The sequence below is a fragment of the Rana temporaria genome, chromosome 4, assembly GCF_905171775.1.
Source record: "Rana temporaria chromosome 4, aRanTem1.1, whole genome shotgun sequence".
In the NCBI taxonomy this organism is placed as follows: domain Eukaryota; kingdom Metazoa; phylum Chordata; class Amphibia; order Anura; family Ranidae; genus Rana; species Rana temporaria.
Genome location: NC_053492.1, coordinates 306938592 through 306965078, shown reverse-complemented (window position 1 = coordinate 306965078; position 26487 = coordinate 306938592). Strand labels below are relative to the sequence as shown.

At 40.9% G+C, this 26487-nt stretch overlaps 1 protein-coding gene across 1 annotated transcript in view; it reads left to right on the top strand.

Moving 5' to 3' along the window:
* AIG1 (androgen induced 1) overlaps positions 1-26487 on the top strand; it is a 398211-nt gene that overhangs the window by 332460 nt on the left and 39264 nt on the right. Inside the window, exon 4 of the mRNA XM_040350577.1 lies at positions 19134-19249. Within this exon, the coding sequence (XP_040206511.1) occupies positions 19134-19249 (116 nt within the window). The remainder of the gene's footprint in view (positions 1-19133; positions 19250-26487) is intronic.

Below are 26487 nucleotides of genomic sequence, written 5' to 3'. Positions count from 1 at the left end.
TCTATTTTGTCTGTAGTCACATTAGAAAAAATTGTTTTCTCTCTGAGTTAAACTGCAGTAGAAGAAACTTTTCCTGGGTCTGTGATTCCTACCACATGTTATTTTAAACGTTTTCATTACCTTGAAAACTAGCTCTTGCTTCTACCAATACACCAAGCAATATTTTCTTTCTTCTTTTTATGTCATGCTGCCCGAACATGACCATAAAGCTGAGAGAGGAGGTAGCTGAAATGCAGCTTTGTTCTTGGCTTGTCTTGGGATATAGTACGAATCCAGCAGGTTGATGGTTAAAAACACTCGCTCTGCCCCCTGATCTGTTTGATGTGGACGCTCTCTCTCTCTCCTCTCACGTCTCACAGCTCTCCTGGCGTCAGCCCCTCCCGCCTCTCTTCTGAGCTTGATAGCTACAGTCAGTGGGCGGAGCTGACGCCAGGAGGGACGTGAGAGCTCAGAACAAAGAGGAGAGAGGCGGGCCGGGCAGTCACATGAGCGCAGCATACAAACACTAGGAAATTAGGTAACGGCTGCACGGAGCGCTCTCCCGGGAGGGGGCGGGGCTAGACATTGATTATTACGATCGCATGCATCGGTGCCGCATTGGGGACACCCGAATCGCGATGCACCGATGCAGTGATTAAATTCGGCACCCCTACATTAGACAGTCAATTATAGGCAAAAGACACAGAGCCAAGCAGAGTGGCTGTGTGCCTTGTAAATTCTGTAATGGCCAATCACAACAATAACAAATGTAACAAGTCTTATCAGTGTTACTTAATTGCATCAAAGAATAATCAGGTATTATATTGTGCCAGATGTGGCTTTATTGTATGGCAGAATTGTGAAAATCTCAGAACTGGGTGGACAGTAATACAAACACTTTGGCAGGTAAAACAGCTCTGTTATAAATATTTAATCTGTGTATTTGTCTGGTTTTCTGGAGCTCAACTTTAAAGTGTTTGTAAACCTCAGACATTAACAGACATCCCAACCTGCATTTCAAACTCTGCAAACTCATTTCAGGGAGTTGGGAACTCATTTCGGGGAGGTGGCGCTTCGCTCCCGCAACCCCACCCCCCTTCGCGACAAAATATTTTAGTATTTTTTTTATTTTAATAGATTTTTTTACAATTCAATTTGTTTAAAAAAAAATACAATGCTTTTTGGGGGCAGAGAGTTGGGGCAGTGAGCAGTGTTGGTAGGGGAGAGTGGTGTCAGTAGTTTATTTTATTACCCTTTATTTTTTTTTTATTTTTTTTTACAATCATTTATGTATTTTTTGAGGGCTTTGTTGAGATGTCAAGGGTCTAAACAGACCCCTGACGTCCCATGCGCAGCTTCCTGGCTGATGAATGCAAATGTTCCTCCAGTTTTTTTTTTTATTGCAATATATTTTTATTTGGTTTTTACAAAGAACATGTACATAGTAAAGCAATAAGCCAGCAGTAGAGTACATACGAACAACATAGGGTATGCAGGGTGCATACACTGCATGTATTACAGAATAAAGCATAAGTCCAAGTCAACAATTGACATTCATATCAACCTAGATATTTACTACATATGAAGTATAATATGGGAAACGGGGACAGGCCTCCCCCCCCAGACACCCCTTAAGGGATCAATACAGTGTCCAGGACCTAGGCCAGTCCCCCTCCCCTGAACTGAGAACTGTTCAAGCGATGTAGCTAGAACAAGAATTGGTACAAGTAGCTTAGGGAGATAAACATAAAAATATTCAGAGAAACAGTTAACGTATCCTTATATTCCTGGTTAGATAGCTTAAGTCAGGTAGGTGGTAAGGAAAGCTGAGGGGTGTTATTGAACCAAAGTAACCATGGATGCCATTGCCTGAGGATTTTGTCCTTGTTTTTGTTCCGCAGCGCCAGTGTGTTCGTAAATGAAATGTAGGTGGGTGGTTTGGATCACTTCCCCTAGAGTGGGTGGTGTAGGGTTTTTCCACTTCCTAGCAATATTCAAGTTTGCTGAGAGTAGGATGTGGGCGAATATATGTTTCAAGTGTTTCGGGTATTGATCCAAGTCAAGAAGCAGGATTGCTAGGCTAGTGGTAGGAGCGATTGGTAAATGGGATATTTCGGACAGTAACCTGAAGAGTCCCAAAGGTGAGATTAGGAGCCCCAAAAGGTATGGAGCATGTCGCCTTTCTCTCCGCAGTGTATCCAGCATTTATCATCTCGAGGCGTACTATATTTAGATATTTTGTCAGGGGTCAGGTACCATCGTTGTGTAATTTTAATGGACATTTCCCAGAGTGCTGAACAGCATGTAACGTCAAAGGTAGAGTTGCAAGCTGTAGACCAATGTTTTGTAGTATACTGTATGTGCGACCTAGATCTGATTCCCATTGGAGCAAAGGGGTTGTTTTAGAGAAAACATTATTTTGTTGAAGAGTGTTGTAAAAGAGTGATATGCCCTTTACCATAGGTTTGGGAGTACTAAGAAAGTGCCAAGCTGGGTGGGAATGTTGCGTTCCCATGAGGGTGATGTATGGAGGTAGTGTCTAGTCCTTAAACAGAGGTAGAGGTCAGAACCAGGAAGTTGGTATTCCTTTTGAAGGTCAGGGAATGATTTAAAGTCGCTGTCATTGAAAAGATCATTAATATGCAGGATGCCCTTCTCTCTCCATTTCGTGTAGGAGATCAAGTTAATGTTGTGTTGAAGTGCTAGAATGGGGATTCTTAATTTGAGTACATCAGGGTGATCATGAGGAATGCTTACAAATTTGTTCCAAACCCGAACTGTAGCTAGCATAGTGGAAGGAACAAAGGAGGGTAGTTTAGACGAGGAGAAGGTAGAGAGTAGCCATGTGGATAAGTCTCCACCTGGTATGTAGGTAGCTTCAATTCGCCCCCAGATGGTATGCGGGGAAGGGGAGAGCCACTCCCTGGCCTGGGTGAGCACCATGGCCATGTAGTAGTCCCGGAAGTCAACATAACCTGAGCCCCCCGCTTTTCGGTGTTTGATCAGTCTGGAATGCGCGCATCTAGCCTTCTTACCTTGCAGATGAAGAAAGAGAGTTTAGTTTGTAAGGATTTAAAGTAGTATGATGGGATGACAATGGGTAAAGTGCTGATTTGAGGAAGGTGAAACATTTTAAAAGCTGCGAGGCGGCCCATCCAGGACAGCTCCTGAGACGCGAGTCTGCTCAGATCCTTTTGGAGTTTGTCACGAATGACTATGTAATTATGTTTGAACAGAAGTTTAGTAGTTTTGGTCAACTGTATTCCAAGATAGGTTATGCTGTGGTCTGCCCATGAATATGGGAACTGTTGCTGTAAAAGCATGCTCGTTAGAAGTTCAGGCTCCGTAGAAGAACGAGCAATAGGCCAGACCGGACCTAGGGTATTATCTTATTATATGATCGGACAGACATAGGCACTTAATTTTCCTTTGTGGTTACCACGTTGGGATCCGATATTCAAAGGATTGGGCTTCCCTGCAGAAGCGTGGTCAGTGTGCGGGAGTTCCGGAATAATGCTCCAGGAGTGGAGGAGCTTCATCCCTCCCTCGATTGTGGAGATAGAGTGGGGGATGCCATTGTGAGTAACTAAGATTGTAGCTGGATGGCGCCACTTATAGACAATCTTGTGGTTGGCAAGGGCTTTTGTTACTGTTTTCAGTTGTCACCTTAGTTGTAGTGTATGCTGGGACAGGTCAGCGAACAGCTGTATATCTGCATACGGCCCTAAAAAAGGATTTGTTCCTTGGCTTGGAAGAAATTGACTTGCAGGAGCACGTCTCTAGGAACCGCTTCTTCAAGGTGGCGTGGTTTAGCAATTCTGTGGATGCGGTCAATAGTGAGCTCAATAGGGGACAGTTCTGGCATCAGGCGGAGAACATGGTGCTAGCGTACTTGTGGAGGTCTGTGGGGGGAACCGACTCTGGTACCCTGTGGATTTTAATGTTGTTGCGGCGGGATCGGTCCTCGAGGTCTGCTAACTTAGACTTGATCCAGACCATATCCTCCTTCTGTGACATCCACTTATCCACCAATTCATTCACTGTATCTGTGCATTCCTCCATTTTGTCCTCTATGTATTGTACCCTGTCTCCCAAATGCCTCATGTCAGCTGTGAAGTGAGAGATTGTACATGAGGGAGGACTGTAGGGATAAAAGCATGTCCTTCATTGTGGTATCAAGGACAGGTTGTCCTGAGGTGGGGAATGCCGCAATGGCTGACTGTAGGGAAGATATGGCGTGTGCATTGTGTAATGCCGTACTCACTGCGGTCCCGGTCTGGGGGTCAGAATCCAGGCGCATCCGCGCTTTGGCAGGGCTCTGTGACACCGGAGATAGCAGGGGAGAGTTAGCGAGGGGGGGAAGACAAACCCCCTTCTGCGTCTGTCGGATTGCTGCTCGGGAGATCCGTGTATGCAGTATGCTGCCTCATGGTGGCTCCGGCCGCGCCATCTTGCTTGGTCCCCCTCCTGTCAGGCATGGACGACAGGGCCGTGAGCTTTTGGAGGTTTCTCTCCTCCTTTCTCTTGCGTGACATCGCCTCAGCAGGATCCGCGGGACTGTGGTGAGCAACATTGGGCTCCGATGCAGCTGGAAACCTGCCCGTTTGCTGACTTTGTCCAGCCGGCTGGAGAGAGCTCTAGGCTGATGCTGCCTTTATTCTCGCACACAAGCCACGCCCCTCTCCAGTATTTTTTTTATAACATACTGCATTCATCTTGCCCTCAATTTTGACCAAATTTCCTGTGCCTTTGTAGCTCACACATCCCTAAAACATCACTGACCCACCTCCGTGTTTCACAGTAGGAATGATGTACCTTTCATCATAGGCCTTGTTAACTCCTCTCCAAAAGTGTTTTTGGCTGTGGTCAAAAACCTCAATTTTGGTCTTATCACTCCAAATTACTTTGTGGCAGAAGGTTTGAGGCTTGTCTCTGTGCTGTTTGGTGTATTGTAAGCGGGATACCTTGTGGCATTTGCATAGTAATGGCTTTCTTCTGGCGACTCGACCATGCAGCCCATCTTTCTTCAAGTGCCTCCTTATTGTGCATCTTGAAACAAGCACACTCCATATTTTCATGTTTGAGTCCTGTATTTCACCTGAAGTTATTTGTGGGTTTTTCTTTGCATCCCAAACAATTTTCCTGGCAGTTGTGGCTGAAATTTCAGTTGGTCTACCTGACCGTGGTTTGGTTTCAACAGAACCCCTAATTTTCCACTTCTTGATTAGAGTTTGAAATGATTGGCATTCTCAATTCTTTGGATATCTTTCTCCATGACTCAGATTCCAGAAACGTCAGTGCAGCACTGGATGAAAGACGCCAGAGTCTGTAAGGAGTCGAGAAACTCATTGACCTTTTATACACACACACTAATTACAAGCAAACAGATCATAGGTGAGGATGGTTACCTTTAGTAACCATTCAAACCCTTTTTTGTGTCAACTTGTGTGCATGTTATCAGACCAAAATCACCAGGGTATGTAAACTTTTGATAAGGGTCATTTGGGTAGTTTCTGTTGTCATTATGATTTAAAAAGAGTAAACACAGTTAATTGATAATAAATGGCTTCTGCCAAACACTAACCATGAGTAAAAGGATTTTTTTTGTGTTATCATTCATATTCTCTGAAAAATGGGCAAGAAATCATAAATTCTGCCAGGGTATGTAAACTTATGAGCACAACTGTATATCTAAAAATTGATCAACCTGATGTACTGACGGCCAATCTAATTTCTTGAGGCCCAGAAATGTCAGGACAGTACAGACACCCCCAAAATGACCCCTTTTAGTATTTAGTAAAAAGCATGGCAAGCTTTTTGAAGTGTTTTTTTGTCATAATTTTTGGGAAAATTGAGGAATTAGAAAAATATATACAGTATTTTCCGGCGTATAAGACGACCTTTTATACTGGAATTACACAACCAAAAACCAGGGGTCGTCTTATATGCCGGGTGAAGCAGCTGCTCGATCGATATCAGCCCACCGGGTGCTCTGTAGGGCTGTATGTGATCTGTATTCTATAATCTGCGCCGCTCAGCTAATCCCGATGCACTCTGTTGATGACAGAGCATGCTAAGCCTGCTCGGATTGGAGTAATAACCTCTGCCAATCCGAGCAGGCTTAGCATGCTCTGTCATCAACACAGTGCATCGGGATTGGCTGAGCGGCCCATATACAGACTACATACAGCCTTGCAAAGCACATGGCGGCCTCTTCGTTTTAAAAGACATTACATACAGCCTTACAAAGCACCCGGCGGCGGCCTCTTCGTTTTAAAAGGCATTACTACCGCACAAGGGGGTCGTCTAATGCCGCGTACACACCATCGTTTTCTGCGATGGAAAAATGCGACGCTTTATGTGCTTTAAAAAAACGTCATTTTTCAAACTTCAATTTGAACAACGACGTAGCATACACACCATCGCTTTTTCACAACGCTCTAGCACAGCGCAGTTCCGTCAATCACGCACGACGTCACTATAAAGGGTCGTTTCCATGCGGAAGACGGCCTCTTTTGCTGATATCGTGTTGCTGCGTGTTAGTAAAAGTTTGGTGAGATACGATTCGTGATTTTCAGTGACTGTGCTTTAAATTTCGTTTTCTGTCGTACAGTTTGTCTATTTGTTGTCGGATCTGTGATACAGTGCTTGTACTAAGGACGTATTTGTTTAGGCATTACGTTTGGTGTGCACGGTGCTGTTTAGCAGGTCGTTCTTCAAAGGCCATTCTTTACTTCAGGGCGTAATTTTTAGTCTGATCTGATTTGACGACCGTTTTCTAGCCATGTTGCGGGTACGAACTCGTCGCCGAGATCGTGCTGTGCTTGTTGTTAGGATGTGTGCTGCATCCCAGCGACGGTCCATGAACAGGGTGAGGAGGAGGTTGTGGACCAAGAACTGGTTGCTACGCAGGGACCAGTTCTCTCATATGCCTCTGCTGCGGGAGATCCGAGAAAATAACCCTGATGATTTCAGGAATTTTCTTAGGATGTCTGACCCCGTATTTCAGCAGCTTTTGGCTTTGGTGTCGCCATATATCACCAGGCAGGACACCGTTATGCGGGAAGCCATCACTGCTGAGCAGAGGCTAGTTGCTACGTTGCGCTACCTTGCAACAGGGAGAAGTCTGCAGGACTTGAAGTTCTCGACGGGCATCTCCCCCCAGGCTCTGGGCCTCATAATCCCTGAGACCTGTTCGGCCATCATTCAGGTTCTTCAGGAGGACTATGTTAAGGTAAGTGGTGTTCTTTCAATGGTCAAACTAATTCCCAAAAAAAAAAAAAAAAAAAAAAATTTCTAATATGCTCAGAATGCTCACTTTGTCTCTATGTATGCTGTTCTACACAATTAGTAAAGCCCTACATGTTTATTTAATTTAGCCAACCTGTCCATCATTCTATGTTGTGGGCAAACCCACCTAGCATAGTCCCTATATTCCCGTTTATTTGTGGCCTCCATTGTAGTGCTGCATTTTGTGTGTCCCTATATCCCCGTTTATTTGTGGCCTCCATTGTCCAAACCCCCCCCCCCCTAGATTTTTGAAATACATACTAATAATTATTTTTCTTATTTAGATATTTTTTGGGGGGTTGTTTCTCATCTCATCTTGAGCCCCACTCCCCCTAAATATATTTTTTCAACATCAGAGGGGGGTGATTAATATGCTTAATTGTTCACATGTTTTTTTTTTATACTAACCTTTTTTGTTGAATTGTTGGTGGGATCCCTTGTAATTTTAGCTATATTCTGTTTAAAATCTTTGTTCTAATGTTTTTTATTTTTTCTTTCTATCCAGTTCCCCACCACGCCACAGGAATGGCAGACTGTGGCAGCGGACTTCTCCCAGCGTTGGAACTTTCCGAACTGTGGAGGAGCCATTGATGGCAAGCACATCCGCATTGTGCCCCCACCCCATAGTGGATCCCATTTCTTCAATTACAAGGGGTTCCACAGCGTTGTTTTGATGGCGGTGGTCTCTGCAAATTACGAATTTTTGTACGTGGATGTTGGGAAAAATGGCCGGATGTCGGACGGCGGTGTCTTTGCGGAGACGGAGTTCGCACAACGGCTTCGGTTGGAGGACCTAGGATTGCCACCTGCGGAGGAGAACGAAGAGGGTCTGCCCTTCGTGTTTGTAGCAGATGAGGCTTTTGGTTTGGGTCCCCACCTCATGAGGCCATTTCCCGTACGCACCCTCACCCCTGAGAGGAGGGTTTTTAATTATCGGCTGGCCAGGGCAAGACGTGTGGTAGAGAATGCCTTTGGAATCATGGCCAGCCGATTCCGATTGTTTTTAACAGCAATAAACATGGCGGAATACAAGTGGAATTATATTATACTATCTTGTTGCATTTTGCACAACTTTTTGAAAAGAAATTCTCAAACGTACCTGACGGTATTGCCTGATGAGGCTGATCTTGTGGCTCCGGAGCCGGGACATCAGGCTAGCCATAGAGGCTTGGCCCCCCAAACCGCACGTGCAGTGCGTCAATCCTATGTGGACTATTTTATGGGGAGGGGGGCCATTGCAATGCCTGATCTTGTTTAAAAAAAATAAATTTACTTTTTGTTTGATGAAACAGTGTTTATTTGTTTGATTTTAGTTATTTGTAAGTTTTGGGGGGTAATGTTTCTTTTTCGTAGGTTCTCATCCAGCCATGTGTTTGGGATGTAATAAATTCACATGAGTGTTAAATCTTAATAACTCTACAAATATGCCTGAGTAATTGAATGAGTCTGCATTGATACCAATAACTACACACAAATTGTTTGGAGTCCAAAATGTTATTTATTTGTTACTTTTTTAGTTTGGATTAGTACAACAAATCAATATTTTTATATTTTTGGTCTTTTTTGATTATTACAAAATATAATATTTTTTTATTTTTTTTGGTCTTTTTTGATTATTACAAAATATAATATTTTTTTATTTTTTTTGGTCTTTTTTGATTATTACAAAATATAATATTTTTTTATATTTTTTTGGTCTTTTTTGATTATTACAAAATATAATATTTTTTTATTTTTTTTGGTCTTTTTTGATTATTACAAAATATAATATTTTTTTATTTTTTTTGGTCTTTTTTGATTATTACAAAATATAATATTTTTTTATATTTTTTTGGTCTTTTTTGATTATTACAAAATATAATATTTTTATATATTTTTTTGGTCTTTTTTGATTATTACAAAATATAATTTTTTTATTTATTTTTTTTGGTCTTTTTTGATTATTACAAAATATAATATTTTTTTATATTTTTTTGGTCTTTTTTGATTATTACAAAATATAATTATTTTTATTTTTTTTTAATTCAAGGAAAAAAGAAAATACACCAAAAATTAAACCCTCCCCAAAACATTAATAAAATTTTTAAGCTGCCGTTCCAGCGTCTTTGCTTTGTGACGTATTTCACGGCAGGCCAGACGTATGTCCTCAACTTGGGCCCTGCAGGTGAGAACCTCGCCGATGAGGAGCTGGGCACTATACGTGTCCAGTCCCTGACCAGCCCGATTTCCTCCTGAAATGTGGAACCAAAACATGTGTTAAAAGATTGTATGCCTATATCTATATTCACAGAAAATGTGGTAGATGTTACTTTACCGGATGTTGAGGCAGGTTCCTCTTCCTCTACATCCCTCGGGGGTGTGGCTTGATTGGCTTGTGCCTCCTGCCTTTGTGCTTCATTGTGCCCTACAAGATTGAAGAAAGGGAAAACATGAGGTTCAACCATTACGAGCGGCCTGAAATGACACCCAAAAAATAAGAAATGCTAAACAAAAGGTCACTATTGTTGATTTTTAAACAATTATCAATAAAATAGACCAATATTTAATCCATTCACAAAGTAATGTCAAATCAGTTAACACAATTTTGAAGTTTAGATATGTAAGCTAAACAAGTCTCCCCTGGATCTGCTCACCCCTGTGTGTGACCCAACATAGGTTGTGATTGTGACAAACAATTGTGCTACTGAGTACACATGTTCAATAAAAAAAGGAGTAGCAAACGCTCCTTTTTGTGAATCTCAAGGTATTTACGTTTCTTCTAAAATAAGCTGAAACACATTTCCATCTATTCCAGAATTGAATACACCTTTTTTTTAAGCCCCAAAAATGTCACAACTTTCATATTTGTGTCGACTAATTGGTCATAGGAGTCGTCGTTCATTCGCCCACAATTCCTCAATTTACGATTTTTGTTCAGATACAGTGCTTCAACTCCCCTTTGCACATGCCAACTAGGCATGATGCCATTTCTCGTTAATATGGTATTGGATTATTGAAAGTCACCGAATGAACGACGACTACGACGACTGCATCATGCGTCCACATTCATAATATTCATTTTATGGTCAACCTGGCACAAAAAAAAAAATGGCACAAAGAACACACCAAAATAATTAAATACACATGGAAAAAACTTACTTCTTCTTCGAATCACCTTATTAATTCGGTAAAGTTGGTGGGGTTCCCTTTTTTTCAAATCCGACCACCTTTTGCGCAGGTGCTCTCTGCTCCTGGTTTTCCCAAACTTCCGCTGGAGCCTACGGATGACCTTCTCCATAATTTGGGCTTTGACTTTATTGGGATGCATGTAGGGGCCATGCTTGGCATCATAGTCCTCCCTCCTCAATATGGTGACCATCTCCACCATTTCATTAAAGCTCATGTTGGAGGCTCTGCAGCGGAATCTGCGGCGTGTTTGGGCCTGGCCTGCCTCCTGGCTAGAGCTAGAATACACCTCCATGTTGTCCATCTTTTCTCACTCACCAAACGACAGAGAAGGGGCGTGGAAAGGACGATACCGAACGTCAGGGGCGGGGTGTCGTGCGGAGCGTCACGCGTGCGTAGTGTAAAAGGGATGGGACGTGTTGGGAAACGGCCTGCATAGTCTGTGGAAGAAGTCGTAATTCCCGATCTTTCCTAACGACGAGACGTAAGTTTTTAATTCCGACTTTATTATAGTGAATAGGGAATGAGTTTGTGGGCTAGTTAGGGGAAGTAAGCTAGTGCCTTTAATTACATTATGTTTTTGCTTCTGTTTCATGTGCAGAAAGAATGGATGCCTTCAAGGATGCGGACTTCCTCACAGACTTCATCCAAAAATGGAAGGAACATCCAGTTCTGTGGCAAACCAAAAGCACACTAAATAAAAACAAAGATGCCAGGGAGAAAGCTAGACAGAGCATGCTTGTTTTTGTGAAAACAAGGGTCCCCAACGCCACAACAGCCACTGTGAAAAATAAAATCAATTCCATCAGGGGCACCTACAGGGCCCAACGGGTCCAAGTCCTGGCCTCAATGAGGTCTGGGGCTGCAGCTGACTCCATATACAAACCAACCCTGTGGTACTATAGTCAGCTGCAGTTCCTGGACGACCACATTGAGACCAGGACATCCATGTCTACCCTTCCCCCAAGAGGTAGCTCCCAGCTTCCCAGCAGCCAATCCTCCAGTCTTCCCTGCAGACAAGAGCAGACAAGCTCGGAGGAAGAGGAAGAGTTCCTGGAGGACCCCAATTGTGAGCCGTGGAGAATGGTATGTGTTTTTTGTTTGAATTTAGTTAGTATATGACAAGTATAGTAATAATGGTAAATGTATGTTACTATTGTTCTAAATTCTATGTGAATCTCGTAAGTTTAGGGATAGGATCAATAGTCAGTAGTGGGAAAACATGATGGGGTCAAAATGGGCAAATTAATAATGTTGATGAAGGAGTGGGTGGCATTTTCAGATAGGCCAGTAGGGGGGGAGTAACGCAATACACCTGCAAGGGGTCCCAGATGGAAGACACCCTTTTTGAGTACTATCTAGTTGACACTAAATTGATTAAATTAATTTTTGGTGAAAAGGCCACTTATTTAAGAAATTAGGCATGCAACAACCCACATAATTCCAGGGGGACCATGTCTGAAGGTGTTTAAGGGGCCACATAATTAAGGATGGCGACCCTGTGTGTAATATATATTGACATTCAATTTGCATCACTCATGATTGTAAAAATGTGTGTGATTAATGACAAACACAAATAACATATGTTCCTTTTTTTCATACACAGGCAGACCCAAGCCAGGAACAGCCAGGGCCCACAGGGAGCCAGGAACAGCCAGGGCCCACAGGGAGCCAGGAAGAGACAGGGCCCACAGGGAGCCAGGAGGAGCCAGGGCCAACTGCAAGGCAGGAGGTGGCAGAGCCCACTGGGAGCCAGGAGGTGGCAGGCCCCAGTGGGACCCAGGAGGCACGCCGGCGCGATACCATCTCCCGGATCCCTCCATTCCGCAATCCCAATAAACGGCTCAGGAGTATGCGACAGATGGAGGAGGAGACCCAGGGCCTGCTTCGCCAAGCTACTGCAGCCATCCGAGAGCCACCCAGTGAAGTTGAGGGGTTCGCAGCGCTCATTGCAGCCAAGCTGTACAATCTGGAGCAGAGCCAGCGTGTGCGCTGCGAACTCCTCATGTTCGAAGCCATAACCATGGCATCCCTGGGGCAGCTCGATGACGACACCCACATTGTGCGGATTGCTCCTCCTGTCCTTGCTGCTCCTCCTGCTCCTGCTCCTGCTCCTGCTCCTGCTCCTGCTCCTGCACCTGCTCCTGCTCCTCCACCTGCTCCTGCTTCTCCACCTCATGAGGCTGCTATGGCTCCTGCCACCTCATCTCCTCCAGGAACCCAGCCCCCAAGGACTCGGGCTACCGGGAAGGCTGCAGGGAAGACTGCAGGGAAGGCTGCTGGGAAGAAAAGGGCGAAGAAATAATACGGTGCCCCTGATGGAATTTTTATGTGGACTCACAGGCTGTATTTGTGGCTTCGGGGACCCTTGTTTTCAGAAAAAAACAAGCATGCTCTAAAGTGCTGCCTACCCTGGCATCTTTGTTTTTATTATGTTGTGTTTTTGGGTTGCCACTTTTTTTTTTTCAAAATTTTTATGAAGACTAAAATAAAAATTAAATTTTCAGCCAAATTTCAACATGTTTCTTTATTGTAGATTTGAGAGATCAGTATTGAGTGGGCAGACCCATTACAAAAAAAATAATGCAAACATTAACAAGGTAAAAAAACATGCTTGTGGGTGAGTAAACTAAAAAATTAGGTTGTTGCAGACACTTCACACACTCCTAAATAAAAACAAAATAGAGATTACTAATCAAATTGGTGACAAAAATTTAAAAAAAAAATAAAAGGTGGACCAATATATATATTTAAAATGTTTAAGATGGAAGATACAACTAAATAACAGAACACAAACATAAACATTATCAAACAAGAAAGAAACTAATTAAAAGCTTGTCATAACTATGCAACAAGATCAGCCGCAACAAACGTCCATTTCTGGGTAGCAGTTAAAAGCAGGGGTTAAAGAAGCACTTTCTTTTCTTGTCTATAAGCTGAAAAACACCTTAACGAATGTGCTGATTCCATTCTGAACAGTCGTTTTACATGAATGAGCGCTGCCGTCTCCTAACTTGCTTCTGAGCATGCGCGGGCTTAAATCGACGTTTTTACGTACACACGGTCAATGTTTAGAACACAGAAAACGACGTCGGCCAAAAACGACACATAAAATTGAAGCATGCTTCAATTTTTTTCTGTCGTTTTTTAGAAGACATAAAACGACGTTTTTGCCCACACACGGTCAATTAAATTGACGTTTTTGAAAATGACGTTTTTTTCCATCGCAGAAAACGATGGTGTGTACGCGGCATAAGACGGTGAGTAGACCACAAAACCACAGTTTTCAGCAGAATATTAGGGGGTCGTCTTATATGCCGAGTCTTCTTATACGCCAGCAAATACAGTATTTTTTCTTTACATACTGTTACCAGTGCAGTACAGAGTCATTATCTAACTGGTGTGGCCGTGATCAGGGACACTGACTGGTGACCGTATGACATTTTTTTAAATTTTAATATATTTTGTTTATTTTTTTATGATCGTGTTTTTAACACACTTTGACCAGAGCATGTTACCATAGTAACATTGTACTACTCTGGGGAAGTGAACAGTATTTTTTTTACACATTTGTTTGCTTATAGCAAGGCATTTATTTGCTATAAGCAAGCATTTTACTGAATGAAATCAATTCATTCAGTTTGTTTTGTTGTGATTGTCCACAGCTGATCACATGGCACAGATGGGATGTGATTGGCCCAGTCTGTACCATGTGATAACTGTGACCAATCATAGCTAGACACACAATTGTATGCAATGGATGGCTTGAAAAGAAGCCATCCATTGTTTACAACTGTCTTGTGATTGGTTACAGTGGTCACATGGTTCCCGGTACCATGATCAGTCATCGGCTGTGCCTGGCGACAGATCGCACCTCAACACAGACCTGCTGGCGTATGCAAGGCGTGATCCGGGAGGATGTCAAATGACGTTCACCCAGATCGACGAAAGTCCTGCCCAGCTGTCATCTTCCTATAGGCTGGATAAGAAGTGGTTAAAGTGGAATTCCAATCAACTTCTAACTAAGGCCAAATCTACCCCCACCACCATTCTAAGACCTTTTTATCTACCATGGAAAATAAAAGATGTCCATACCTATTTATTCTGAAGCTGTTCCAGTCAAATGATTTGTTTCCAGCACAAGCTTCAGCAAATAGGAAAGGCAGTGACAACAGCTGCAGAACCTGTGCAATGGCATCGCCCATAGAATTACTATGGGGCATTGATTATTGGCCGTCCCTCCTCTACACTGAAGCTGGTGCTGGAAGCTGGTCATGTGACCGCAGCAGGTTCGGAGTATATAAGTATACAAATATTTTCTTTTACAGGGTAGATAGAATATTCTTAGAATGGGGTGGGGTTAGATTTAGCCTTAGTTAGAATCTGACTGGAATACACTTTAAATAGTGTGGTCTAGCATTCAATTTACAAAAATAATGACATGATGCAAGCAGATGAGCTTGCACAAAAGCATGCTATTATTAATGTGTGCCTAGGACAGCACAAGGTCTAAATACAGCCCTGCATGGAATGTGGAATATCTTATACAATAAATATTTTAATACAGCAAAAGAGACTCTTTGGCTTTTTCGACTCTTTGAAATACATATTTTAGTGGAGTATAGATATAAAAATTGTTACACATATAGCTTTATAACTGATCATTTTCTTTTACTCGACATCATGATATTTTTTTGAAACATGCACAGCAGAGCTCTAGTTATTCGGCTCAGTGAGGAGCATATTGGCATTTGATCCTCCTTATCCTCATGACAAAAGTCTTTTGGCAGGAAGCAGACACACTAAAGCCTCTTCCTTTATTCATATTCATCTCAAGCTCTGTTCCCTATAGACATAACAGTGGCTGGAGCCAGTGGGAGCAGAAGGTTTGCTCATCTATATATTATCTTTGGATAACTGACCACAGAGTCCCGCATGGTTCCAAAATAGACCAATTCTGTGAAATGCATGCTTATTGCACAGATACTGAGTGCATATACTGTAGGCAATAAGTGTCTGCTGTGAATTGAATACATATACCATGTAAAGCCACCATATACAACACAATGGATTTAGATCTAACTTCACACGTTGTGGAAGGTTAATAGTTACAGATCATTCAGTGATAAAAAAACGGTTTATATTTTGTACACAAGTACAAATTTTAACATCAAAGTAGGAAAGCTACACGGCAATGGGGTTGATTTAGTAAAACTGGAGAGTGCAAAATCTGGTGAACCTGTGCATACAAACAAATCAGCTTCCAGGGTTGTCAAAGCTTAATTGAACAAGCTGAAGTAAGAAGCTGATTGGCAACCATGCACAGCTGCATCAGTTTTTGCACTCTTCTTGCACTCGTTTTAGTAAATGAACCTCAGATTTCATTTATATGTAATAGACACTCTATACAATTGAAACATTGGGATTGAAAGGCAAGAAAAGTTTCACTTTGTAAAGGAATTTTCTCTTAGCTTTGTGAATGTGGTAAAACTTCACGTTGCAAACAATACCCAGTCGTGTGCAAGGAAATAAAAAATGATTATTTTTGTTTGCAGATGATTGTATCATAGACGTCAGTCAAAGCTTCATCTCATTTACTAAGCTAAGGGAAATTTCCCTTGCAAAGTATGAATTTCCTGGCAAAGTGAACAAACAGTTTTCTGTAAAAAAAGCCCCAGTATTTACATCAATGCATTTTTATCTATACTCAAGAAAAAAGGTATTACTTTGACGTTATAAATGATTTGGACGCTGTCTTCCAGTGATATTTCCAAACCTGATTATTTATTCTTTCCCAGATATGGGTAAGCCAATGGGCACCTGCTATATTGTATATAATAATCTGCCATACCAACTGTAGTTGAATATGGGTAAGTGAGTGGATCATGCCATATATTTTCAAAATGTTCTTATCTTGCAAATTAACCTTTAAAGAAATTGGAACTTTACACGTGCACACCAGATATATATAATGTAAAATTATTAATGATTTGTATTTACATTGAGCTAAAAGATAATCATTAACTGTTTAAAAGAAAACAATACCAGGCCATCAAGGTCAATTGTTATTTTAATTGAGCAAGTTTGGAAACTTGAAGGGTAAAATATATCTAAGGTTTCATACCATAGCCTTATGTATTCATTTTATTTTAAAAAAAAAGTAGTTTGCAGAATGCACTGAAGAGTATGCTATTTGTCAGGAGTGTGAGGCATTTTCCACAGTCATAACATTTTTAAAGTGTTTTAAATGTTTTTTAAAGTCTATTTATAAATATTTTCACATTCATACAACTTTTATCCAAGATTCACACATTTTCTAAATGGCAAAATATGTGCTTCCTGGATGAAATTTGTGTAAATCTTGGGTGGAAACCTTAAATGTATTAGGTGTCTGTTACGCGGTGAGAGATTGTTTAGGGAGGTCCATTTTATTATATTGGTTCTGTCTTTTATGATTTTTTTTTTATATATGTTGGAATAATAAAATGTATTGATTTTATTTGAGTGTTCTTGTTGGCACCTTAAAAGTCCATCTTGTTCGTCTTCTCTTTTTATACATAATATATAGGATGTTGGTGCCTTTTGGCAATCCTTAAAGTAGTTGCCTGTGAACATTTTTTAAAGTCAGCAGCTACAAAAACTGTAGCTGCTGACTTTTAAAAAACAGCCACTCACCTGTCCCACCACCCAGCGGTGTGCTCACCCCAACTGGTTTCACCTGCTGTTATTTTCCTCAGTGCCGGCATCTTAACTGTGGGAAACAGGCTGTGACAGCTTGTGGCTTCACAGCTGGATGCCCACTGCACACTGTGAATGGTTCCTTAGTCTTATGGGACCTGTCACGTGTCCCAGAAGACTGAGGGGGAGGGGAAAAAGGAGAACCTCCACTTCCGATCGCCTAGGTGGTCGGAGCAGAAGTGGGAGCGGGTACCTGTCAAAATCGAGTACCCACTCCTCAAAAGTGCCAATTCCTCAAGAGGAGAAGGGGACGAGTCCTTAAAGCAGAACTTCCCCTTTTGCATGGAGCTCCGTTTTAATATTTTTCTACAAGTGACCCCCAAGTGTTATCTTTTCAGTACTGCTGCCAACCAATTAAATATATATGAAAAACAACAACTGATTTAAAGAAAGAGACATTAGCTTCTTTTGTTTTTTAAAAAAACATCCTAACAAATAAAACAATGCTTATAATATGTCTTAAATGGAATGTGATTTGAATAAGGAACAATTCAGTTGTCATTACCTTGTGTTACCAAATGATTCATCTATTATTATGGTGTTCCAGCAGACATGCTTTATGAAAAGCGCTCTAACCATATCAAAGCAGTTTTTTATTTTATTTTGGACTGCATGAATGTAAATGTATCTTCAGCCCAGGTTCACACTGAGCTGCGGGAATAAAGCCGTGTGAAATAAGCTAAACTCGCGCAATTTCACTCCCGCTGGCAGTCCCCATTTCGGCCACGATTACAGAGACATCTATGCAGGTTTCTGCACAGATGTCAATGTAAATCGTGGGCCAAAATCTCAAAAAGTAGTACAGAAACTACTTTTTGAAATCGGTGCAGCGCCGCAGATGCAGCGTTGCACCGATTAGGACGGTGTCATTGCCGGCAAATGCCGCCGATTTGATATGTGATTTGACATGTCAGATTGCATGTCAAAATGCAGCAGTGTGAACCAGGGCCTAGACAGATTTGTTTATTGAAACTTAAAGCAGATCTTCTCAGCGCATCTGAACACCAAACCCCAAAAACACTGTTTATTTTTGTTTATTATTTTTAATATTCAAAGTAAACTCCCCCATCCATCCATGTCTCCATGCTTTATTTTGATGAGAAATCACTTTGAAAAACAACCCCCTAGCATTTCTGGCTGTGGTCATCTTGAATAAGGACAAATGATTCATGTAACATTAAATTTCTTGAACCCATTGCCCTTAGCGCAGACATGCATGCAGGAGAGGGTGATTAGCTGAGAATACCCCTCCACTTCTCCTCCCCTCCTGAAGACTCCTGGGTTGTATGACATTGTAGAAAAAAGAAGAATTGTAAAAAAGTAAATATGATATACTTTTCTATCTAGCTAGCCACTTGAGGATAAAAAAATAATCAATGTTGATTGGAAGAGTGAAATTCCACTTCAAATCTTTCCTTGTGCCAGATATATTCTCTTTGCTAAATGTATGCCAAGTGATATGTAAATATACATTTTACAGGTATTTATTAACAGTATTTCTCCTGACAATATTGTTATCTTCCATTCTCCCTATAAAGTTGGTGCCATCTTTGTTCAGGAATCATTATCTACTTCCTGGACTTGGATGCTGGCCCATGTTCTATAGTGCTTGAGGTCTGATGTTTATGTTCCGTGTACATATTGTTTCACACAGATCAGATCAGCTTGTGAGTTATCACAAAGTTACTATGTATATTCAGAAACATTTCTCGGGGAGAGGTGACTGAGAAAATGTTTCCTCCAGACTGCAGCATACGGATGTAATTATCCTTCCAGAATATAGCCCTGATGCAGACGATTCGAGTGGTACAACCACTTGGATTAAAGATCAAGAACTGATACTGTTTTTTTAATTAAACTGCTGCTGTATATTGATACGTGTCAAGAATGTATTTGTATAGACCTGTACAGTTACTGGTGGCTCCACTATAAATGCTTAAAACTATCTGTTTATTTTCTAGCATACAACAGTGCTGCCTTTCATATTAATTGAGATGAGAACAGCTCATCACCAGTATCCAAGCAGAAGTTGTGGCCTTGCAACAGTCAGCTGCTTCGCAATTTCCTATATTTTATGGTAAGAGTTACATTTAAAAAGTGCATTATATTTTAACCAGTTATATAACTTTTTCCAAATTCTACATTTAGTCCAATACCTGCATTTTGCTATTTTGGATGAGAATTTCCCCAACTAGCAGGGCTTGCTCATACTGTGAGTGTTCTTAGACATTTTTCCTACAAGAAAATAGAATCCGGGGCACTTGCGGCTTTCTTTTCCTTCTGTATTGCAAGTTTTACACAGAAAGATTAAAAAATCCAGCCAATGACAATTTTACTTGTGTAACAAAAGCATTCTTGAGATAATTGCAGGACTTTCTGTGTTTGCATGTAAATGCTTCAATAAACAAGGAAAAGCTGTAAGCACTCTATATTTGTTTATCTTTTATATTGAATTATGATTATCATATCAAAAGCTGTCATTAAGGGATTGCATATGAATGAATGGTCTCCACTGGCGCTTCATGTTTGCAGCAGTTCTGGATGGCTGTGACCTCTCTTGGCCACACACTTATGCTGCATTATTTTTTAGATTTTTATTGTGGGGATTTTGGAAATCTCCTGAATGCAGCCATATGCCTGACATATTCCTATCACTTTCAGGTGCCATTCTGGTTTAAGCAAATGCTTACAAAAGGTCCATATTATGCTCCTAAACTCTTGTTAGGCTTCATGCACACTGGACTTAAAAAAAAAACTCCAGTTCCCTTGGCAGAAAAAAACACTCATAGTGTTTTTTCTTCCAGAAAGCTCCAATCAAAAACACAAACTAGAAGTTTCTTTTTTTCCTAAACACTAAGCTCGAAATAGGTCTGTAATTGTCCTAATGTGCATGGACACATAGGTTAACATCAGCTGCTTCTACAGGCAAAACACAAACCTTCTGTTGAAGCAGCAATTTTGAAGCCAGTGTGCATAGAGACTTACTAGTGCTTTTAAGTATTTTCAGTGTCTAGAACAGTGATGGCCAACCTTGGCACCCCAGATGTTTTGGAACTACATTTCCCTTGATGTTCATGCACTCTGCAGTGTAGTTTAGCATCATGGGAAATGTAGTTCCAAAACATCTGGAGTGCCAAGGTTCGCCATCACAAGTCTAGAACAAGTTTAACGCTGTATATTGCAGTGTGTTACCTTCCGTTTAATGCAGTATAGTTCAGTGCATTACTGCAAGTTTAACGCCAGTGGAATGCTTCACGAGGTCGGTCCTGAGACTTTGCCCTAAGGAGGAACAATGTTCCCCAGTAAGTTTTTATTCTGGTCCTGGATTTCCTTGCCAGGACTCTGTTTGCATAATCGGAAAGCAGTCCTCGATAACTTCAGATGATAACTTCAAAGGGCAGAGTATTGGATCTGCAAGCACTTGGAGCTACATAGTCCTACATCTTATTCCTTCTGGACAACTTGGGGCATATGCCCCTCAAGCACTTTGGTTCCCAAGTTGGCTTCTTTTTTCATCTTACAAACAAAGTGGCTGTTCCATCCTTCCTGGCAGAGACAGTACCTAACCTACACTGGATGTACCAAGTGTCTAAAATGCCTACCTTCAACCAGCTTCCTAGTTAAAATCCTCCAGAAGGCTGTTTGTGTTTCCATCAGGCAAATTCGAAGGAGGAACCTACAGAAAAACCTTGTCATTTTGGGGAGTCAAGGTCATTCAGAAAACTTAGTGTGGCCAGGCAAGAGCCTCCATAAGTGGTACATTCAGCTAGGTTTTGAATCTTTGAATTTAGGCATTTGCCTATAGGGACATCTGCAAAGCATTGGCTGGTTGGCGCAGTGCATCTGCCTCAGGTGCTACAGGGAAGATCCAGGGGCTCGTACAGCAATGACTTCAACGGAATGACAGTCCAGGCTTCCAGGTCCATTGTAATAAAGTTTGATTATACATTTTAGCCCTCCCTGTCTAGCTCATTATGTATCATATGTATGCTGTCATGTTGGTGACAGAAAAACTGAAAATTGTATCAAGTACTTACCATCATTTTCCTTTCCTGACGCCAATTCATGGCAGCATACAAAGCCCTCCCTTTTTTGATCTTGTTATTTTTACGGAGAATGGGGTAGGTTGCTCTGAGTCAGACTTTTATAGATTTAAACAGGTCCTGTGGGTGGATATAGGGGCAGAGCTACATCATATGTATGCTTCCATGGATTGGCATCAGGAAAGGAAAATTACGGTAAGTATTAGATACAATTTTTAATTTTTGATACTATCTTTCAAGCAGTTTTAAACACAAAAGCAAACATGTTTTTATATTGCAGCTTACCAATTCTTAGATGTGATAGCTGCATTCGTTTTATTTTTTAGGCTTTTTTTTTTTTTATCTGGTGTTCCAGCCAGCAAGTCTGTTGTTTTTCCAATCAGAAGCTATCCAGCAGAATGTAACAGATTACATGAATGAGACAAACCATTTAACACGGAAAGGGGTGGTTAAAATGTTCAGCTTTTATTTGTTTACCTTTATCCCAAGAAAAAAAAATGTTTGCTGTAACTGATTATAAAGTGTTAGCTGGCGTTTGACTTCAATTTGTTTAGTTTATTTAAAACTGCTAATACATGTAGCACTTCCTTCCCACCCACACTGACAATGCTGCTGTCTGCTGAGCCTCCTGTTCTCATTCCCCCAGAGTTGTGTCTCACCAATACAAGAGCTATGTTACTGTCCAGCTATGTTACTGTCCAGATCACCAGATATATACAATTTTTGGTTTTCGATTTTATACTGCTTTAATGGTCCTATCAATGTGATACCACTATAAAATGTAAAGGCAAAGAAGAGAAAACTGTGTTATTTTCTCCTTGTTCCTTTCTATGAAAGAAAAAGAATTACAATAACCATCACGTCCTTTTACCGCTGGGTTCTGCAAAACGAGTCTTTTATAAAACATGTGACTTATTCCAAACCTCTGTACAAACAGTCTGCCAATGCTGAAAAGCATAGTCCTAAAATCCATTAGTGCATATCAACATCCCAGTACTGGAAACATTCAGTGACATTAAAATCCACAACTATGTCTCCATTAAGAAAAAAATCTGCCCTCCACTGCTACTTTCATTCTGCCAATTCCTACAATGTGACCATTATGTAGAACGTGCCAGAAAGACAGATTCAGGCAGCACCGAAAAACAGGCCTGGACATATGCATATCAGACAAATCATTTTCACACTAACTTCTGCTATGAAATACTAAATAAAATCTGTGAATGCCTGCTTATTAATTTTATGTACAGGCAATCACAGGTACAGAATATTTGTATGCGCTTATGTTAGTGTATACATGACATACAATATATTGTGCATTACTTTTCTACCTGCCTTTGACACAAAAAAAATATATATATTAAGGAAAGTTAGTTCATCCGTAGGCATCCTCTAAAGTAAATACCCAACCCTAATCTGTAACCTCCCTATAACTGCCAACCTTCCAATAACATTCACGGGGCAATGCCCCAGACCATCCTTGCTGTAAGGATGGGGCTGCAATTTTAACAAGTTTTACATTACTAAAGAGGCTTGGCTGCTGCACCTGCTGGTGTGACAATGGTCAGGCAGTGAGCTCATTAATCCTAAGCCTGTGGTTTTACCAGGACTGCTGACTGCACTTTAAATGGAATGTCTAGTATGGACACGTTTGCTTCAGTGACACCCCCCACCATTCCTTTATAGGTGCCACGGTGCCACCTTAGGCAGCCACCTCAATTGGCCTCATGGGCAGCACAGTCCTGCCTTCACCACAATATTTAACATAGCTTTTTGTTCAATATATTTTTATTAAAGATGAAAAGACAATTGACAAACAAAAATCAAGAAGATTAGGGTGACCACATAGTGCACGTCAAAAGTAAACATACCAGAACATTTACATAGCTCAAATGACGTACAGCCTAGTTGAAAATAGCGAGTCTGGAAGCCATAGGCTCCCAGAACTCCCAACTCTGCAGTGAACTGAGCATAGTGAGCGGCTGATCCTCATCGCACGCCTCTCAAGCATACAAAAACAAACACGCTCATGAGAAGCGTTAGAACTAATAATAAAAATAAATAAAGAAAAATACAAAAAGAAAAGGAAGAGAGGAAAGGAAAAGATAAGAATAAGGAGTAAGAGAAAAAAGATCCTCCGCCTCCGGCTGCCAACCTGTACCGGAAAGACAAAAGAAAAAACGGCAAGCAAACCCACAAGCTACCTTTAGATATGGCATACCACATAAGTTACAATATAAAACGTAATACGTAAAACCCCACGTAACATAATTGCTCTTTTTACACACTCTGAGACATTAAATCGGCATAAGCCGAGGTATATTTGAAAGCGAATCAACCGGACCATATTTTCCGAAACAAATCAGATTTGTTCCTAAGTGAGTAGGTAAGATCCTCCATATGATAGATTCGATCTACTTCCACCAGCCACTGGCGCAATGTTAACCTTTGTCATTTATCTTGATCCTAACACAATATTGCCCCATCCTTGAAGGACAACTATCCCAATGGGTTGAACTAGATGGACTTGTGTCTTTTTTTTTTTTCAACCTGGCAAATCATCTAACTACTAACTATGTAGGTATGTAACTACAAATGTAGGGATATAATTTTTGTCAGTTTTAATTGTTGCAAGTTTTTCCTGTTGTTTAACCACCGCCCACAGTACATTTACTGCGGGCAACCAGCCTGTTACCAGTTAGAGGTGCACAGCACTCCGATCCCAGGACCGCTGTGTCCACCGGACACAGCAGATTGTAGATCCTGGTAGCCGGCCACTTTTGGCGGCCCAGGAAGTCATGATCACAATTTAAACAAAACTGTTATGAATTAATTTAATTTATAACAGCTGTGTTTCCTATTGATCTATGCTTAAAGACAAAAGGGGGAAGCCCTGGGACTGAGATGAGAGAGGTTTAGCCAATGTTCACAGCGAACAATGTGACAAAATCAATTTATTATTTTCAAAGTGTTATGTAACGGAGCGACAACAACAATGATTGCGAGTTACCCAGCATAATATTGATCTATGCTGGGATCACAGCATCCTGTACCATGTGATTAGCTGTAGCCAATCGAGCCAATCACAGATCACTAGTAATCACAGCTGTTCAAATCATTGCTGTTACAATGATTACCCACCCCAGAGTAGTACAGCGTTACTATGGTGACACTGAACTATTCTGACGAGAGTATGTAAAAAACAATTTTTTTTTTTTAACATACTGTCACCAATCAATGACCTTGATCACTGCCACGCCAGTCATATGATGACTCTGTACTGCACTGGTGACAGTATGTAAAAAAAAAAATAGAGAAAAAAAATATTTAATTTCTTAATTTTCAAAGAATGTGACACAACATTGCAACTTCAAAAAACTTGCCTTGCCTCTTACTAATACATTGGACTGTCTACTTTTCAAAAAGGGATCATTTTGGGATTATTTGTCCTGGCAATTTAAGAGCCTCAAGAAATTAGTCAGTACGTGGAGTGATCAATTTTCAAATATATATACCATAGTTTGCGGATGCTATAACTTTCAAACAGAAATTAATATAGACTAAAGCCCTGTACACATGATCGGATATCTGACTGTTTATTTTATTATAAAAATAATATGACATATATGGTAGCAAACAAATAAAGTTAATAAATGTTCAAAACAAAACAAAAAAAAAAAATATATATATATATATATAATTATTTTTTTTATTATATTTTGTACTCTTCAATTCAATGTGTTTTGCTGGTGACACCAGGGTCCCTCACCAATGCACATATATATATATATATATATATATATATATATATATATATATATATATATATATATATATATATATGTGCATTGGTGAGGGACCCTGGTGTCACCAGCAAAACAAATTGAATTGAAGAGTACAAAATATAATAAAAAAAATAATGAATGAAAAAGATTAGACCACATGAAAGATTGCAATTGGAGATCATTGTTTAATCCCAAGGGAGAAAGAGTTGAGTTTGTATATCCACTTTGCTTTGCTTTGGAAGAGTACTTTATCCTAATCACTAAAACTAAGGTAGGTTAAGTTGGTAAATTCTACAGAACCTCAGCTTTTTTTGTTGAGGATCTGTGGAATTCTTTAAAGTGCATAGCTAAAGCTAAAGGAGAATCATGATCTTAAGTTGTAATGCTGAAGACATGTTCTCCTATTCTCCTATTTTGCTCCTCCTCTTTGTTTTACTAACATAAATCTTGGGGAAAAGGCACATTACTATATATACAACCCATTTTGTGGAACAGTTGAGGAAAGAGCAGATAGTGAAACACCTCTTAAGTTCAGAATCCCAAAAGACATCTGTTTTGTGGACAAATTTGCACATTATGCAATGTCCACACCTGAACATACCTTTTAGTGTTTTGCTAAGAAAAGAGCTTGATGAGTGTGTTGGCACATATTCACTGTGAACCAGTATGTCTCCCAGGGTGGGGGCCCTTATTGCAATTAGGACTGGTTGTTGACCTAAAATTTGTTCTAATCTTTTCTCAAGCATCAGTGTTGGCCAATATTTTTCTAACAAAGATCTCAACTTGTTTTAATGTCTACCATACTGCGTCACAACCCCTGTTTTTTCATCTTTGACTTGATCCCTACTGTTCACCAAAGTGTCAGATTTATTTCTGGACAATGCTGCCGTCTTAAAGCTTTCTGAGAACTGAATTAGGGTACCCCTTTCTTATGACATGGTAACACCTAGTGTTTTTATTACATGGTGTGAGCCAGCTCCGGCCCATCCATTAGGGGCACCCAGGCGCCGCCCCCTCTCCCCACACCACCCCCTATCTGCACTGCCACCCCCTATTCAGGTGTCCAGCCCCTTTCAGAACACCAGGTGCCTTAATTACAGCGGTGGGGTGTTTTTTTAAGCATCTGATTAGAGCCATAGGCTCTAATAGGCTTCAAAATATGTAGGATCGTGGCACAGAGCTTTGCAACATAAGCCCACCCAGGTGTAACTACAACGAATGAATATTCGCTGTTCTAACACTGATCCTCAATCCAGCCAATTAGAAGGGGGTGTGAGACCCGTTTTCTGATTGGCCGAAAAGGGAAGACTCCCGATTGGCCGCTGAGAAGGAGGGAGGAAATGGAAGCCAGAGCCATTGCCCGTGGAGAGCAGGAGAATGAGAAACTCGCCGCCACTGCCGAGAGCCCGGGAGAAGCACCACATAGATGGGATGCCATCGCTCCCCATGCTGCAATACCGCTCCAGGTAACAACTACTACTTTGGTG